The 14046-nt window shown below is 41.4% G+C and overlaps 1 protein-coding gene across 4 annotated transcripts in view; it reads right to left on the bottom strand.

Annotated features, from left to right (window-relative positions):
• LOC121608742 (arf-GAP with Rho-GAP domain, ANK repeat and PH domain-containing protein 1-like) overlaps positions 1-14046 on the bottom strand; it is a 52223-nt gene that overhangs the window by 4937 nt on the left and 33240 nt on the right. For 3 of the 4 annotated variants that reach the window (XM_041940067.1, XM_041940068.1, XM_041940070.1), the window contains 18 exons: positions 13180-13314; positions 12934-13069; positions 12737-12839; positions 11742-11934; positions 10998-11043; positions 10590-10753; positions 9359-9571; positions 8646-8751; positions 8383-8530; positions 7624-7707; positions 7170-7247; positions 6346-6463; positions 5010-5123; positions 4749-4894; positions 4573-4655; positions 3564-3623; positions 1204-1267; positions 720-878 (listed from right to left, as the gene is read on the bottom strand). In XM_041940067.1, the coding sequence (XP_041796001.1) occupies positions 720-878; positions 1204-1267; positions 3564-3623; positions 4573-4655; positions 4749-4894; positions 5010-5123; positions 6346-6463; positions 7170-7247; positions 7624-7707; positions 8383-8530; positions 8646-8751; positions 9359-9571; positions 10590-10753; positions 10998-11043; positions 11742-11934; positions 12737-12839; positions 12934-13069; positions 13180-13314 (2150 nt within the window). The remainder of the gene's footprint in view (positions 1-719; positions 879-1203; positions 1268-3563; positions 3624-4572; positions 4656-4748; positions 4895-5009; positions 5124-6345; positions 6464-7169; positions 7248-7623; positions 7708-8382; positions 8531-8645; positions 8752-9358; positions 9572-10589; positions 10754-10997; positions 11044-11741; positions 11935-12736; positions 12840-12933; positions 13070-13179; positions 13315-14046) is intronic. The other variant, XM_041940069.1, reaches the window with a different exon arrangement.

The raw sequence follows: 14046 nt of genomic DNA on the forward strand, positions 1-14046 counted from the left end.
CATGAGTTCACTTCAAATGTTTTAGTTTTTGTTTCTGTTGTTCTTTTGGTGTTTTGAAGCTTTGGCAGAGCCTCACCAGAAAAACTCTTTCTGTTTTGCTGGTTCTCAGTCCAAACCTCCTACAATATGACGGTGCTGTCATCTACTCCTCTTCACATCATCTGGATTCTCAAACACTTTTAGACCCAGACATAAATTAGTAATTTATCATTTTGGCTCATGAAAACACATGCTTGAGTCTCACAAGGTGGAGCCTAATAGTCTATTTTTGGTGAAAACGCACAGTTTAAAAACCCAGATCCAGTCATAATGAAGTAAATCAAAGATGAATCATGGAACAGAGATTATTGATTCTGCACAGGTGCAACCCCCAGCTCCTGTCCTCCTTTTGGCTGGAGTAAGTAATACAAAGAAAAGTCAAGTAATGAATGTGCATGTCCTTACAAGACCGATGCAGAGTTTCCAAAAGCACTTTCATATATCTCAAATATTTAAACTATGTGGAATTCTCAATAGAGTTCTGTCCTCCAAATACAAAGTCCACATTACAAACCTAGCACACATTCAGTGTAAATTTGTTCTCGTCTTTGGTGAGGATGAAGGTTGAGGTTCTGGACCACCTGTGCAGCATGAATGTCTCTGATTAGCCGCCAGCAGCTTTTAGAGTGAGCTTCCTGGCTTGTCCTAGATTAGTCCCAGTGATTGGTAGGTTGACTCACAGCAAGTGGGTCTTGGCTGAAAGCTGCGACGCTGTTCCGCATCTCATTCTCGCTGCCACGCAGCGGTATCAGAGACACGTTACCATGACGCGTGTCCGGCAATGCACGGCTCACCCGCATCTGCTGAAGTCCGTCCTGAGGCCACACGTTGCCATCGTACTTTAGCATGAAGAGGCGGAGAGAAAGAAGATTTCACAATACTACCAGTAGGTTTAGGAAAAAGATTTTAAAGCATGTTACTGTGCCATGCCATTTAAATAGTCCTGTTGAAAGTATACTCCATCATATTGCTAAGGTCCACTTCTGGGCAGCAAAATGTCAAGATTCATGACTTTTGAATTTATGCAAAAAGCAGAGTTACAGAAAGTCCATAAATTTGGTGTATTACAGCCTGTCAACTTACTGTTTGTGTGTGTGTGCGTGTGTGTGTGTGTGTGTGTGTGTGTGTGTGTGTGTGTGTGTGTGTGTGAGTGAGTGATCTCACCTTGATACTGAGAAAAGTAGCATACCACTCCCTCATTTCTGACTGGGTGTCACAGCAGAGATACCTGCAAATAAATAGAGGTTGATGAAGTGAGGGGGACGGTGTGATAAAAATCAGGAGGTCATGTGTGCGTGTGTGTGTGTGTGTGTGTGTGTGTGTTTGCTGGTGTGTTTGCAAATAAGTCAGAGAGGCATTTGGAGACTAAGGGAAAATTGGAAAAAGAACCAGAAAAAAAGAGAGGTAATCACAGATTTTAAGTGAAATTGAGACATCCTCTCTTATGGCACCTGGTGGCAGCGCCACAGGCGTAAACAACGAGTGTGATTCCCAATTTAAACTCATGACAAAGAGAAACAATGATTGGGATGTTCAGCGCTCGGTGCATGTGTGTCCGTGTCCATGAAAAGTATAATTGTGTCTCTGTCTGTGTGTGTGCATTCATATTTTATGCCACTCAGGGTGTGGACACATAGCTCTCGGAGTCAGCAGCCAACCTGTGGTGCTGCATAAATAGGCTTTATTTATACAATTATTATTGTTATGAGGGCAGATTTAGGCTACAATTATTCAAGTGCCTTCCACTGAGACACAACAAAACACTGATGCAGACTTGAGAACTAAACAGTATAGAGCACAGCACAGACATAAATTTAGCTACAGTCAAGAGGTTTGGATCATATCGCACACACACACACCGACACACACACACGCTCCTCCCTTTCCCTTTTTTGCATCATTAGCGCTTGAAGAGCTCATTAGTGCTTGTTGGGATTCAAAAGAGGACAGTCGCTCTATTATAGCGTGCACACCTACAGTGTAGCGTTTAATGGTGTTCTACAATACATTTACTTTCTGTGCAATTAACTGGACCGCTAATCTAGAATATTATCAGCTGCAGAAGAATAAATGCTGCTCATTTATCACCATGGGTTTCCATAAAGACACGGAATACAATTTACATAATATCCTGAAAATTTATCAAAGTGATAGCAAGAATATGCTGATAAAAAAGCACAACAAAAAGGGAAAATTAACAAGTGTTTTACGTGGATAGAAGAAAAAACGGGATAAAACTAAGAGACATTAAGTGCAGGTGGGTAAGATTGGGAGAGAGAGGTTCAGTTAGCCATAAAGGAATTTCCGCTTACATTAATTTTCCCATATTTCCACTCTCTTCCTTATCTCTAACCGCTCATCTTCTCACTAAGTTTTCTTTTACCTGCAGTAATTGCAAAATGTTTAACTTAGTATAGAGTTTGTACCCTTCAGCCTGACACTTTGCCTCTTCCTCTCTTCCCACTTCCTCCCCCCTGCCTTCTTTATCTTTCTTCCCACATGCCCACCCTCTTTCCATTTCTTCCTCTTAGGTGTTTTTTTTTTTTTTTTTTTTGCTGTGAGCAAGGTGGCGATGGAGCATAACCAAGAGATGATACTGCCTACAGCGTGACGATAACAGTGCTCCCATTACAACAGTGCTGATGTCTACTGCTGTTGACAGTGTAGAGTCCACTGTAACGTGAACACACGGACACACACCGAGCGTGCACGTGAATGTACACACGTAATCAAGTGATGCACACTCACAGAGGGATGTACATCTGAACAGACCCGGATTAGAATAGGGTATGGCTACAGGTGTGCTTGTGTGTTTCCCTCCTGGGTGGAGCCGACCTTTCATATGCCTTCTTCTCAAAACTCTCACGCAGGGATCTGACCTGTTTTCTCTGCCTACAGGGAAACCGCTAGCTTTTTCTAACATTGGTCCTGTTTACATAAGCGTCAAAAATGTGGTCATACTGCCACTAAGGGAAAAATACGATAGCATCAGCATCAGGCGTGCCAGAATGTCTGAATAAGTTTGCACTGAAGGCTGTGTACTACTGCAGAGAGATAAAAAGTAGTGTGTTATGGTACCATGCTTTTCCTGTAGAAGAAGGACAGGATTCAAATCACTTAAAGGAAAAAAAACGCTCACACTATTCAGCTCTTTTCACCAGACTGAAATACGCAGATAACTAAAATGCATTTTGGGGAGTTGTCCAGGCAGCCATGAGAATCAAGTTATTACCTTGAACTTAGATTAGTCAAAGGTTGAAATAATGGACACACGTACATTTAGCTAGTGTAGTTCTAAGAAGTTCAACAATGTTCATCTGTATGTAGCTATGAAGCTAGAGAGCAGACCACTGCACCAAATCTGTGTTGGGCTGGGATTTAATCCAGATGGAACAAACCATGTACGCTTGCTGATATTGACATGAGCAGGACTGGTCTGAGCGGTGAGTGCACTGGGCTGACAGCTCTGTTTTGTCTGTAAAATGATCTACATGCTGTACATGCAGCACTGAACAGTTACTCACCACTGCTGTTTCTCTGGCTTCTCTTGCTTTTTACTCTCATACACCACTGTCAGTCCCCAACTGAAAACAGACAGCAAGGTAGAATTAGTTCAGCAACAACAAAATGATCAATGTCCCAGCAGCTAATGATTATTGGGCTCAGTCTGCCCCCTTGTGGTCACTCTGTTTATAAGTCCCTATGGGCTCTTTCAGATAAGGCAAATACTTACATGTATCTAAAATTGGAAAATGATCGGTTGGAGCTAAGCCATTCATTATTCCTTTAAAGGGCTACACTGATGAGCAAGTGGGCTTACAGAATTGGCTCCCAACCTGTGTACAGTTTCAAAACGGATTAATTTTGAAGTAAGGTCAAGAGTACTGACAGATTTGTTTAAAAGAAAAAGAAAGGAAAAAAAACGTAATGAAAGTTGAACGACAATGTCCATTTAAATAATATGAAAATGTCAAGTTTGTAAATTCATTCTCTTGATAAATGTCCTCTGGACTCTTTCTGGCATATATTTGCATTAATCAAGCCATGCTTGATTTGAGTGTATGTGCTCATACATACATACATACTTATAGCTTGTCACCATCAGTGGTAGTTTTAAACGGTACATTCACAGACAAAACTCGTCACACAGCTAAAGGCTTAAAAGGCATTTTTGATCTTAATTTAGATTAAAGACATTGGATTTTTCCTAATAGTGAATTTACAGTAGGTCCTACCAGTGGTTTAGTGCTGCAGAGGTGTTGCACTAGAGCTATGAAAGTGGCGTGCATATAGCATTGCCTTTCTAAATATAAACACCAAAGGTAATCAAACTTAGAACATTCAGCGAGAAGTGAATATTCTTAATAGTCACAGATATAAAGACGAGCACATTTTATAAGATCCAGAGAAAAAAAGCTGTAAACTTCCTCCTGGTACAGAATCATAGTTCTCGGCAGTCAGAGCAGCTACTTGATGCTCAGTAGTCCTGATGAGGACAGGAAGTGACATCAGTGCTACATTGCATGTGCTCACCATGTGGGGGGACGGAGTTTCTTCTTAATACCCAGGTAGACCTTTAGGTTTTTCGCTGGCCACTCACGTTCTGGACGGTTACTCTGACAAACAGAGAGGGACAGAAACATCGTAAATGAGCCTGTGAAAAAAATGTGACAGTAAAAAAAAGTCCAACGAAAATCTGCCAATCTTACTCTGATTTCCTTGTACATTCTGAGAGAGGTGGAGTTGAGGATGAAATATCGGTCGTGGAAACTTCCAGAGGACAGTCCCAATCCCAAGATGCTTCGCTCTTCTCTGAATTTCATCATCCCGTGTTTGGATGCATCCACTTTACTGGCTGGAGGGCAGAATGAGATATATATATATATATATAAAATAGTGACACAGGAAGGAATAACAGTGCAGAGATTAAGAGAGAATCATTTTGTGGGCAATTTAGTTTGTGTGCTCACCCAAGTAGACGATCATGGCGTCCATAGCAATGTGCTTCTTGATGAGCAGATGGGAGTCAGTGCCAAAGGAGTGAAGGATGGGTAAGACTCGCTCCTGATAGTGCAGTGGACGTTCTGAGGGGATAACAGTGATATACAGTTGAAGAAGCCTCAAATCATTTGTTTAGACTTCTCTCAGGCAGGCTGAGACCTCCTGACACCAGGACTGACAATATCTTCAGTAGCAATTAAAATGTTTTTGTTTCTAATTTAGTGAACAATGGAATGCAGATGCCTTTTATAACTTTGCCTCTTTAAATTCTTACAAACAGCTTGTGCAACATGCCAGCTTCCAAACTTCCTTACACCAACATGCCAACTTCCAAAATAACTTTTGTTTATTGAAATACAAGTGACGTCTGTAGTAAAGAAGCGACTGACAGAATTCCCCCCAGCTCTTCTCATCACTCTTTCTAATTTCCATCCTTATGTCCGCATTGTTCCTGTATCTCCCCCTGTAATAAGCAGGTTTCTTTTCTGGCCAGTGATGGGAAATCTGACAAATTAGTTGAGCGTTACTGGCATTTGATAAGCCACCTACGGGCTTCCCTGTGGGGAACCAGATGGACCACATACCAGGTTCAAAACAAATCACGACACACAGTCACATTGCTGAGAACGATCCTTTTGCCTCTGGAGTTTGTTTGTCACTTTGAGTAGGTCAGGCTGCACGTTGAGTGGAGAGGGTTTCACAAGCTTTGAGTCATTGTTTTTGTTTCGCTGTGGGCCTTGTCATGTTTCATGTTAATTTTTACATGTGAACCCATGTTGCTTTCCAAACCAAAGAGTTATTAATAGAGCTCATCTGTACTGAGAAAAAAGGCTGATTTAAAAAGGACTCTTTTCTCTTTTTATTTTCTACATTAATACTGAACATCAAAACTGAAATAACGCATGTGATAAACAAAGAAAATGTGAACAAAGCAAAACTGTTATATGTTTAAATTTGACATAGGTCAAAGCAGCCACCCTCTGCTTTGATGACCTCATGATGATGGCTGAAAGACAGTCTGCAAAGCAAATGGTTGCTGCTCTGAACAATGTAAAACACCAAATATATTTTGCTTTGTTTACACTTTACTTAATAATTCCATATGTTTTTATTTCTTCAGAATTAAACTCCAATGCAGAAAATAATAAAAACAAAGAAAAACCATTAAATGAGAATGAGTGTCCGAGCTTTTGGCTGGTGCAGTATTTATGGCCAAAAAATCATCATCTGCATTAAAATGAAAAGAACAATCAAAGTGTTTGTCAAATACTGTTTCTTGTTCCTCTGCCTTCCCATCTGTCTCACCCATTTCCTCCTTGTCGCTGACCTCCCAGCAGCTCCAGTACTCTTTGTCTTTAACTGTGATGTTACGCCGGTCCAGGACCTCACAGGAAAGCTCTGCTGCTGTCATTGAACCAGGGATCTGAGGGAGGAAGTCACACAGTTACTCCAGAGAGTTTTTCTCTCTCTGTGTGAAAGTCTCGCTGCATACTAATTTAGCCAGTGGCTTCCCCTGCAGCAATTACCGTACACCAGGGGTTCTCAAACATATTACGCAAAGGTCCACATCTGATTCTTATTCAAGGTCAGAAGTCCAGAACATTTGGCGATTAACGTCACATCTCTTGTGACTTCGCCTGCACGAAACCGACAGTTATTCCATATTTATATTTGACCCTGACATATTCTTACAACTACATCTACACTACACATAGAAATTGCGTACTAGAGAAAAGAGAGGCATTGTGTTTCCGCAATTTAGAAGCTGATTCTCCGCTGTGAAATGAATGTGTGAACTCGGCACACAACACACCATAGGGAAATCAGCCACATTAAATCCACATTCATCTGAAGACTGGATCATGAATAATCTCCACCTACACTGTAGAATCAATGTCATTAACAATTTATTGATCAATAGAAAATGTTATTTTCAAATAGAAAACATTACACTTCATAATGTATGGTCGTCTATTGATAGCACAAAGTATGTGCTGCGTCTGGAGTGATTTGGTCCAGATACAGACCAAGGTCAAGACTTTGAGAAGCCTGCTGCACATCATGAACGATGCAAACCAAAAATGTAAAATGTAAAGTTGTATTGTGGCATTTAGTGATGTCCAGGTCACCTTGACATGCTGCTCTGCTGTGTCCTTCCCATCCTCCACATACACTGTACAGATGAAATGCCCCCCAGGTTCAGTGCTCTGATGTGACACACACACACACACACACACACACACACACACACACACACACACACACAAAGGTCAGACAGAAACAGCATACGGATAACATATAACAATATGCCCAGATGTCAGCATGCACATGACGCTGGCGTATAGATAATGACAAACTGGGTCTCATAACGCAAACACAGCTTTATATGTAAATTTGATGTAACACTCAATGATTTTAAATGGTGAACACTTAATCATGTAACACACTCTAAAATAAACGGGAACAGTGAACATTAAATTTAAAAAAAATATGTAAACCATCTGCAGAGAAGCATCTTTGATCAGTTTTTGCTTAAATTAAATACAACTGCTACAGTATTTTGTGCGAGTGTGTGTGACTCACAGGAAACATTGTGTTGTTTTTCCTTCGTAGATTGATGATAAAACTAATGACTTCTAGCTGCTTCTTTAGCTGCTGCTCATCAACCTGCAGACAAGTAGGTACACATTCATTCACTCACACAAACACTGAAGCTATCATCGACCGACATAATACTTTAATTACAGCATCTCTCTAGCACAAATCCCCAATGACATTTCAAGCCTCTTACTACTTTACTTGTGGCTGCTAAACAAGCAGGAAACCAGAGATTCATTGTTAACGATGCCCGAACTAATGCCACTAGCATGACACTTTATGCTTTTATTCTCATCAAAAGAAACCAATTCATTTATGATAAAGCTTTCTGTAGCTGGGTGGTCAAGAGAAGCATATTTTGAAGTTCCTCACTCTTTCCCAAACTTCCTTCTCTAATGAATTCTCTAGAAACAAAAAGTGCTGTAAGAACATCGTCAAATCACCACACAGTTCAAAATTACACTAGTTAAGATAACTTTCTATTCAAAAGATGATGGTATACATTTAAATGCTATGGGAGATTAAACAAAAGTGACTGGAATCTGTTCTTGAAAGCTTTCTGTGCACATTTCCAGCAATATACGACTACATGTTCTTTGGCATCTCAATCATTTCTAGCTGTGAACTCTGTGTTGCGTTTGCCATTTTCTGATGTCATCACTTAAGATAAATGAATCAGCTTAGAGATCAAAATGTTCTGCCCTCCTGTCATCCCCCTGTCTGACCACGAGCAGTGAGTCAAACCTCAAAGATGAGTATGTAGTGCTGTATGAGATCCTCTATGGTGCGGCCAGCAGTGTAGTCCTTCCCATCGGCCTGGAACAGTGTGGGACCGAACACTATGGCCAGGTTATGGAGGTTCATCTGGTTCAACTCAGAAAAACACTGCACGCTGAAACACATGCAGCGGAAACATAAATGGGTATAAACAGACATACTAAGATGCAAGAGGATTTCTGTGTGTGTGTGTGTGTGTGTGTGTGTGTGTGTGTGTGTGTGTTTCTCACCAATAGAGGTGGTTGATAAGGGCTTGTAGTGTAGCCTTGTTCACACGAGGCAGTCTCTTCACCAGTAGCTGGTACTGGGAGATTTTCACACTTTCATCCTGATTGGCTGGATATGACAGAGAGAAAGGAAGGAAAAGAGAAAATTATGAATGCAGAGGGCATACAGAGAGAAGCAGGATCGAAGAGAGTGGCAGGAAGTGTAAGAGGGAAAGACAGAAAGCACAGGATGAAAGTGGGAGAGAACAAAACAGAGAGAGAGAAAGAGTGATGAGGAGAAATTAAGTGAAAGGGGGGACGGAGATATAAAAATGTAGACAAACACAATGAGAGTCAAAGAAGAAAAACAGATGGACAAAGCTGGGTTAAAAGTGACATGGTCCTGATAAATATTAAGGTGAACTGTAACACGCTAACACAAAGGTCATATGTGCTGACATGCAAAGTAATGTGTAGGAGTATGACTGAACTTTGTTGATGTGAAAACACCATTTACACAGTGGTTTCCTAAACTGTTAAATTTGTCCACAGCCAGGTCTATGTATCATCCAGAAAAACCAACTCCAAATCCACATTATTCAGCCCCATTCTGTTTGGGTGGCAGCAGTATCTCCAAACCTTATAACATAAATATGAAACTATTTGTGGAACTGACCCATCCTCAAATCACAGCTTGACTATATCGCAGAGCACAAAAATGGTTTTGTAAAGCTCACCAGCAGTGCTGAGCCAGGCGTTGGCATCCTCTGACGTGAACAGTCCCTCTTCTAATTCCCTGAAGAAGCGTTTGAGTGTGTTGGAGACGTCGTCCACCTGGTGCACTCCCTCCCTCAGACAAATACTGCGAGCATCATGGCGGAATCTCTCGCACAGCGCTGCCACGCGGGAGTTCACGCCGCTCTTACGATAGATGCCCTCAGACTGGATGCCTACAAACAATAACAAGCATACACAATATAATCTTACAATCAAAAGAAATGCACATACTGTCCACTCTTGCTTTCTTTGTTTTGTCCTGTTTGACTGTTAGCTGCTTTTGTGTGTAGTTCCCTTGTGACACACCACCTGGACTAGAGTTCCTCACTAGTTCCAAATGGCAGAAGTCCAGAAAAAGTCAATGTTTATGCCAAATGTCTGAAAAACCCTGTATTTGAACACAACATAAAGGACTATTACATCAGATGTACCATGGTAAATGACCACTACCAGCACCATTAAGGCAACAAGTACAGTTCTGCCCTGGTTTCCTGGAAAGATGAATAGAGAGATTAACATTTCCGACAGGAAAGTAGATGATATCAGCATAATGAAGCCTCCCACAGACACATGGACTGTAACTGGAGAGAAATGGAGGAGTGAGAGGAGGAGAAGGGAGGAAAATATCAAGTGGAGGGAACAGGGGTTTACAGAAAGGAAAGAGACAACTAGTCAGAGTGAGAGAAGGCACGTCAGCTGGTAGAGGTGGGAGGAAGACAAAGAATGAGGGGCAAGGGATAAAGAAGAGAATACAAAAGAAAGGGAAAGAAAAGCAGCAAGGAGGGAGCAAGAGGAGGCATGGAGGTGGAACAGAGTTGTTTTGTTGTCCTGCGGTCCGTTGGTCTTTCGCATAGCCAGAAACTCTGCAATTATAGTCACATGAGGGGACACACACACACACACACACACACGCACGCACACACACACACAAACACAAACACACAAAGTGCCAATTGTGCACACACAGAAACAGCAAGAAAGACCACAACTGCATACAGCAATGCAGACTGGGTATATAGACTCCTGTGATGTAAATGCAGGCATGTATGTGTGGCAGAGATAAGAAGCATGGCCCGTATGCATGTGTATGTGTGTATCTGTGAATGTAAACACAGTGTTTGATGGAGGGAACACTGTGATGGCCATTTAAATGCATTTGTGTCAATGTGTGAATCTCGACAGGTCTCTCACCGCACTGTGTGATGAAGTCGATGCAGCTGTGTACTATGATGGGTATGTCTGTCTCCGTCAGCTGCTGCTGGCTCAGTGTGTCTCCTCCGCTCCCTGCTGCCGCCTGGATGGCCCCACACCAGCCGGCAAAATCCAGCTTCCTCTCTCCCTCTATGTACAGAGTCCTGAATAAAGAGAGAGGGAGACAATAACATTCAGTGAGTGAAGAATAGATGGAAAAAGAGCATGGGAGTGAGGGGAAAATGCAGAATAGGACAAAAAATATTTAATAAAGGTTACATTTTTAAAAAGAAACACATCATTATACAATTGACTGTTCACTGTTAAAAGTGGTTTTACACTGTGGGAGAGTTTTTTTCCCTTGAGCATCACCTTTTGTAACAATCTGTAATTAAGCTCCCCTCTCACCTGCCTCTCTCCACCAGAACCAGCACCTCATTGTCTTGTTGAATTGCTGTCAAACACAAATACACAGTAATCATATCATTATCATATTATTCCAGACAGTCATGCTTTTCAACAGTATAAACTTCACATTATGTTTGTGCTTCAGTGTTTATTTTTGGTTTATTTCCAAATGACTGATCTGCTAATCATCACTTAGCATTCCCGCCAGGGTTCGCACAGTTCAAGCACTTTTAAGGTAACCAAAAATTTCCAGACTCTCGAAGCCTTTATCATCACATCTAAATTGCTACCCTACATGCAACTGAGAAAAGTAAAGTTTACAGAATGCCTTTGTACTCACCACAGTCAATGTATGCTGTGACTTTGTTTATTTTACCAACTGTTCATATTAATCTTGATTGTATGTTTTGATCATGATTTAATTTCAGGAGACAACAGGAGACAACAAACAAATATGATGACAGGATCGTTTAATTTCAAATATTTAAAGATTTTTGGTTTACATGAGTGATTATTTAGATGAAACATCAGATTATGTTGAAAATGTTCAATGTATATTTGAATAAAAGCATACTCTTAACCTTGAAAACACAACAGTTAAAATTAAGCATTTTCCAAACTTTAAAAACCTTGTATGAACCCTGGCCCACCCTGTCACTGCATGTGTACAGATTACAGCACGCATGTAGCATAAGTGGAGTCTGAGCATGTATTTGTGTTTTTGTGATCATGTGTCTCACTCACAAAGTTCATTTAGCTTGCGGAGGTGGATCTCCTCTCCCTTGCTATCCGCCAAGTAGGCGTGAAGGGTGGAGCCCACCAGAGCAAACCAGCCAACCTTGGATGTTTGTAGGTTCAAGCCGTCTTTACACTTCAGCCGTCCAATCCGCTCAAATGGCAGCCTCAGTAAAGGCTCTGCAGTGGCCGGAATAAAGTTCTACAAATAAAAAGGGGACATTGTGGCTTTTGTAATACATTGTACATTAGTCACTGTTTCCCTTCTCTTCTGATGATGACTTAACCACTTAGGTCTGTACTTTACTGAAACCTTCTGCAATACCAATACTAATTAAATTGCCAGAGGAAAGGTTAAAGCTGATGTATAATACTTCAATGTTAAGGGGATTGCTATAAACATGGAGTTAGTGGTGTAGTCAGTAACTGTCAAACAAATTCACATTTGGGTCGGGTCATATTGTCTTTGTGGCTAGATGTGCAGGAGCCATGGATGTACTGTAAATCTACCATCTTGGCATTTATGTGTCTTGTGATGCTCGTTCAGACACAAACAGCCAATAGCTGTAATTTGTCAACTAATCCGGCATCATCTATATCATTTCAAATTTCAGGGGCTGCAAAACATGTCCACTTGTTTTTACTGAATTTTGGATACATACGCTTTCCTGCATCTGCGTCAGCATTAAGTATATATACTGTCTTTCTGCAGTTGAGAGCAGAAGATCAAAGTCACACCACCATGCAGCTGACAATTATCTCAGCAACAAGGAGTGCTGTTCTGGAGGAAAATAAGTGACAGTAAACAAGTCAGGATTAGCTAGTCCTATCTTAACCACTAAGAAGCACTCCCCACTGCAAGCCTTCCACTTATCAGAGCTCTTTCACTACAAAAAAATGACCAATTATTCTGTCAAATCTTCCCTCCGTAACAATCCACCTGTGGAGAAAGTAGGTGAATTTGTGCTTGCCTTTTTAAACCCCAATGTGTATTTGGTGGTTACCTTGGCAATAGACTTCACCCATTCCTTGTGGCTGTCTGGGTCATCAGTGCCAAACAGATAGAGGCGCTCTGACTCTGAGTAGAGTTCAAAGGTATGTTCATACCTGAGGGTAAGAAAAAGACATTGAGGGATAAAGGTGAGATGAAGAAAATAAGAGGGAAAGACAGATAAAGAAGTCATTTTGTCCGTGTGTGTACCCATGTTTCTCAGGTGTGTCAACAGCCAAACAGACTATCACTGAAGCCTTCAGGGCTCCATTAGGGTTCGAGTTCCTGTCACTTTCATAGTAGCTGAAAGTTCCATCGTTCAGTGTACACCAGCGACGGCTGAACTCTACAGGGAGGGATAAATAAAGATTGACCAAGCATATCATTTCATAATCTGCATCTATAGACACTCTACTTTTATATGTTTAATGTACTGTGTTCTCTTTATGTAGTTACCCTCTCTAGCCTTGCGCTCTGTGACAGCCCGAGCCATGGATGCAGTCTTGAACAGGAAGCCATTGTGAGATACACAAGGTGGTGCAGTGTAATGTACTGCCTCCATGGCCTCGCCCTCCACCGATCGTGGTAGTTCTGCAGGAGAACAAACAAACAAAAGCCTCTTTCACACATAGTTCCAGGTAAATTAATGGGATAACCTTTCAGGCACAGCGAGTGACTCTCATGACTCACACATGTATCTACAGAACATTTCCATCTTGCCACTTTTCACACATAACATGTCAATGCTAGAAAAGACAAGGCAAGGGATCGTCGAGTAGATTGCAGTAATGCAACACTTAGAGGTGATAACCACCATAAAATTGAACAGAGAAAGAGGATGTGTCATGGCTGGATGGACGTGCGCATGAGTTCCCTTATTTCTGAATCTGTCCAGTTTGCAGGCATTCAAGAAAAAAAGGAGCTTGTTTGCAAACATAATAATGTGTATTGCTTGTTAGTGATCAAATCACCAGCGAAAGCATCAGCAAGACAACTGTAAAAAATTGCAGATTCAAATATGTCATCAGCGAAGTCTTGAGATTAGTTTGCTTGCTCCATGTGAAAGTGTCTCCCGTCGTAAGGACGTAACCCTTTATGTGCCTGTCCCTACAATGCTAAAGCTGTCTGGCAGTACAGATTTCCCTGAATATCTATCCCTGCTCCCATTCACACGAGCCCAAGCAGGAAATGTTCCTGAGCATTGCAGGGATAGACTGCATGTGCAAAACAAACACAAAAACCAATGACCATTCAGGCTGCATCTACTGGGAGTCTATCTGAAATACTGAATCTAGTAAAGCAGGCATGTCCAAACTATTCCAT

Source organism: Chelmon rostratus, chromosome 7 (genome assembly GCF_017976325.1).
Source record: "Chelmon rostratus isolate fCheRos1 chromosome 7, fCheRos1.pri, whole genome shotgun sequence".
NCBI lineage: Eukaryota > Metazoa > Chordata > Actinopteri > Chaetodontiformes > Chaetodontidae > Chelmon > Chelmon rostratus.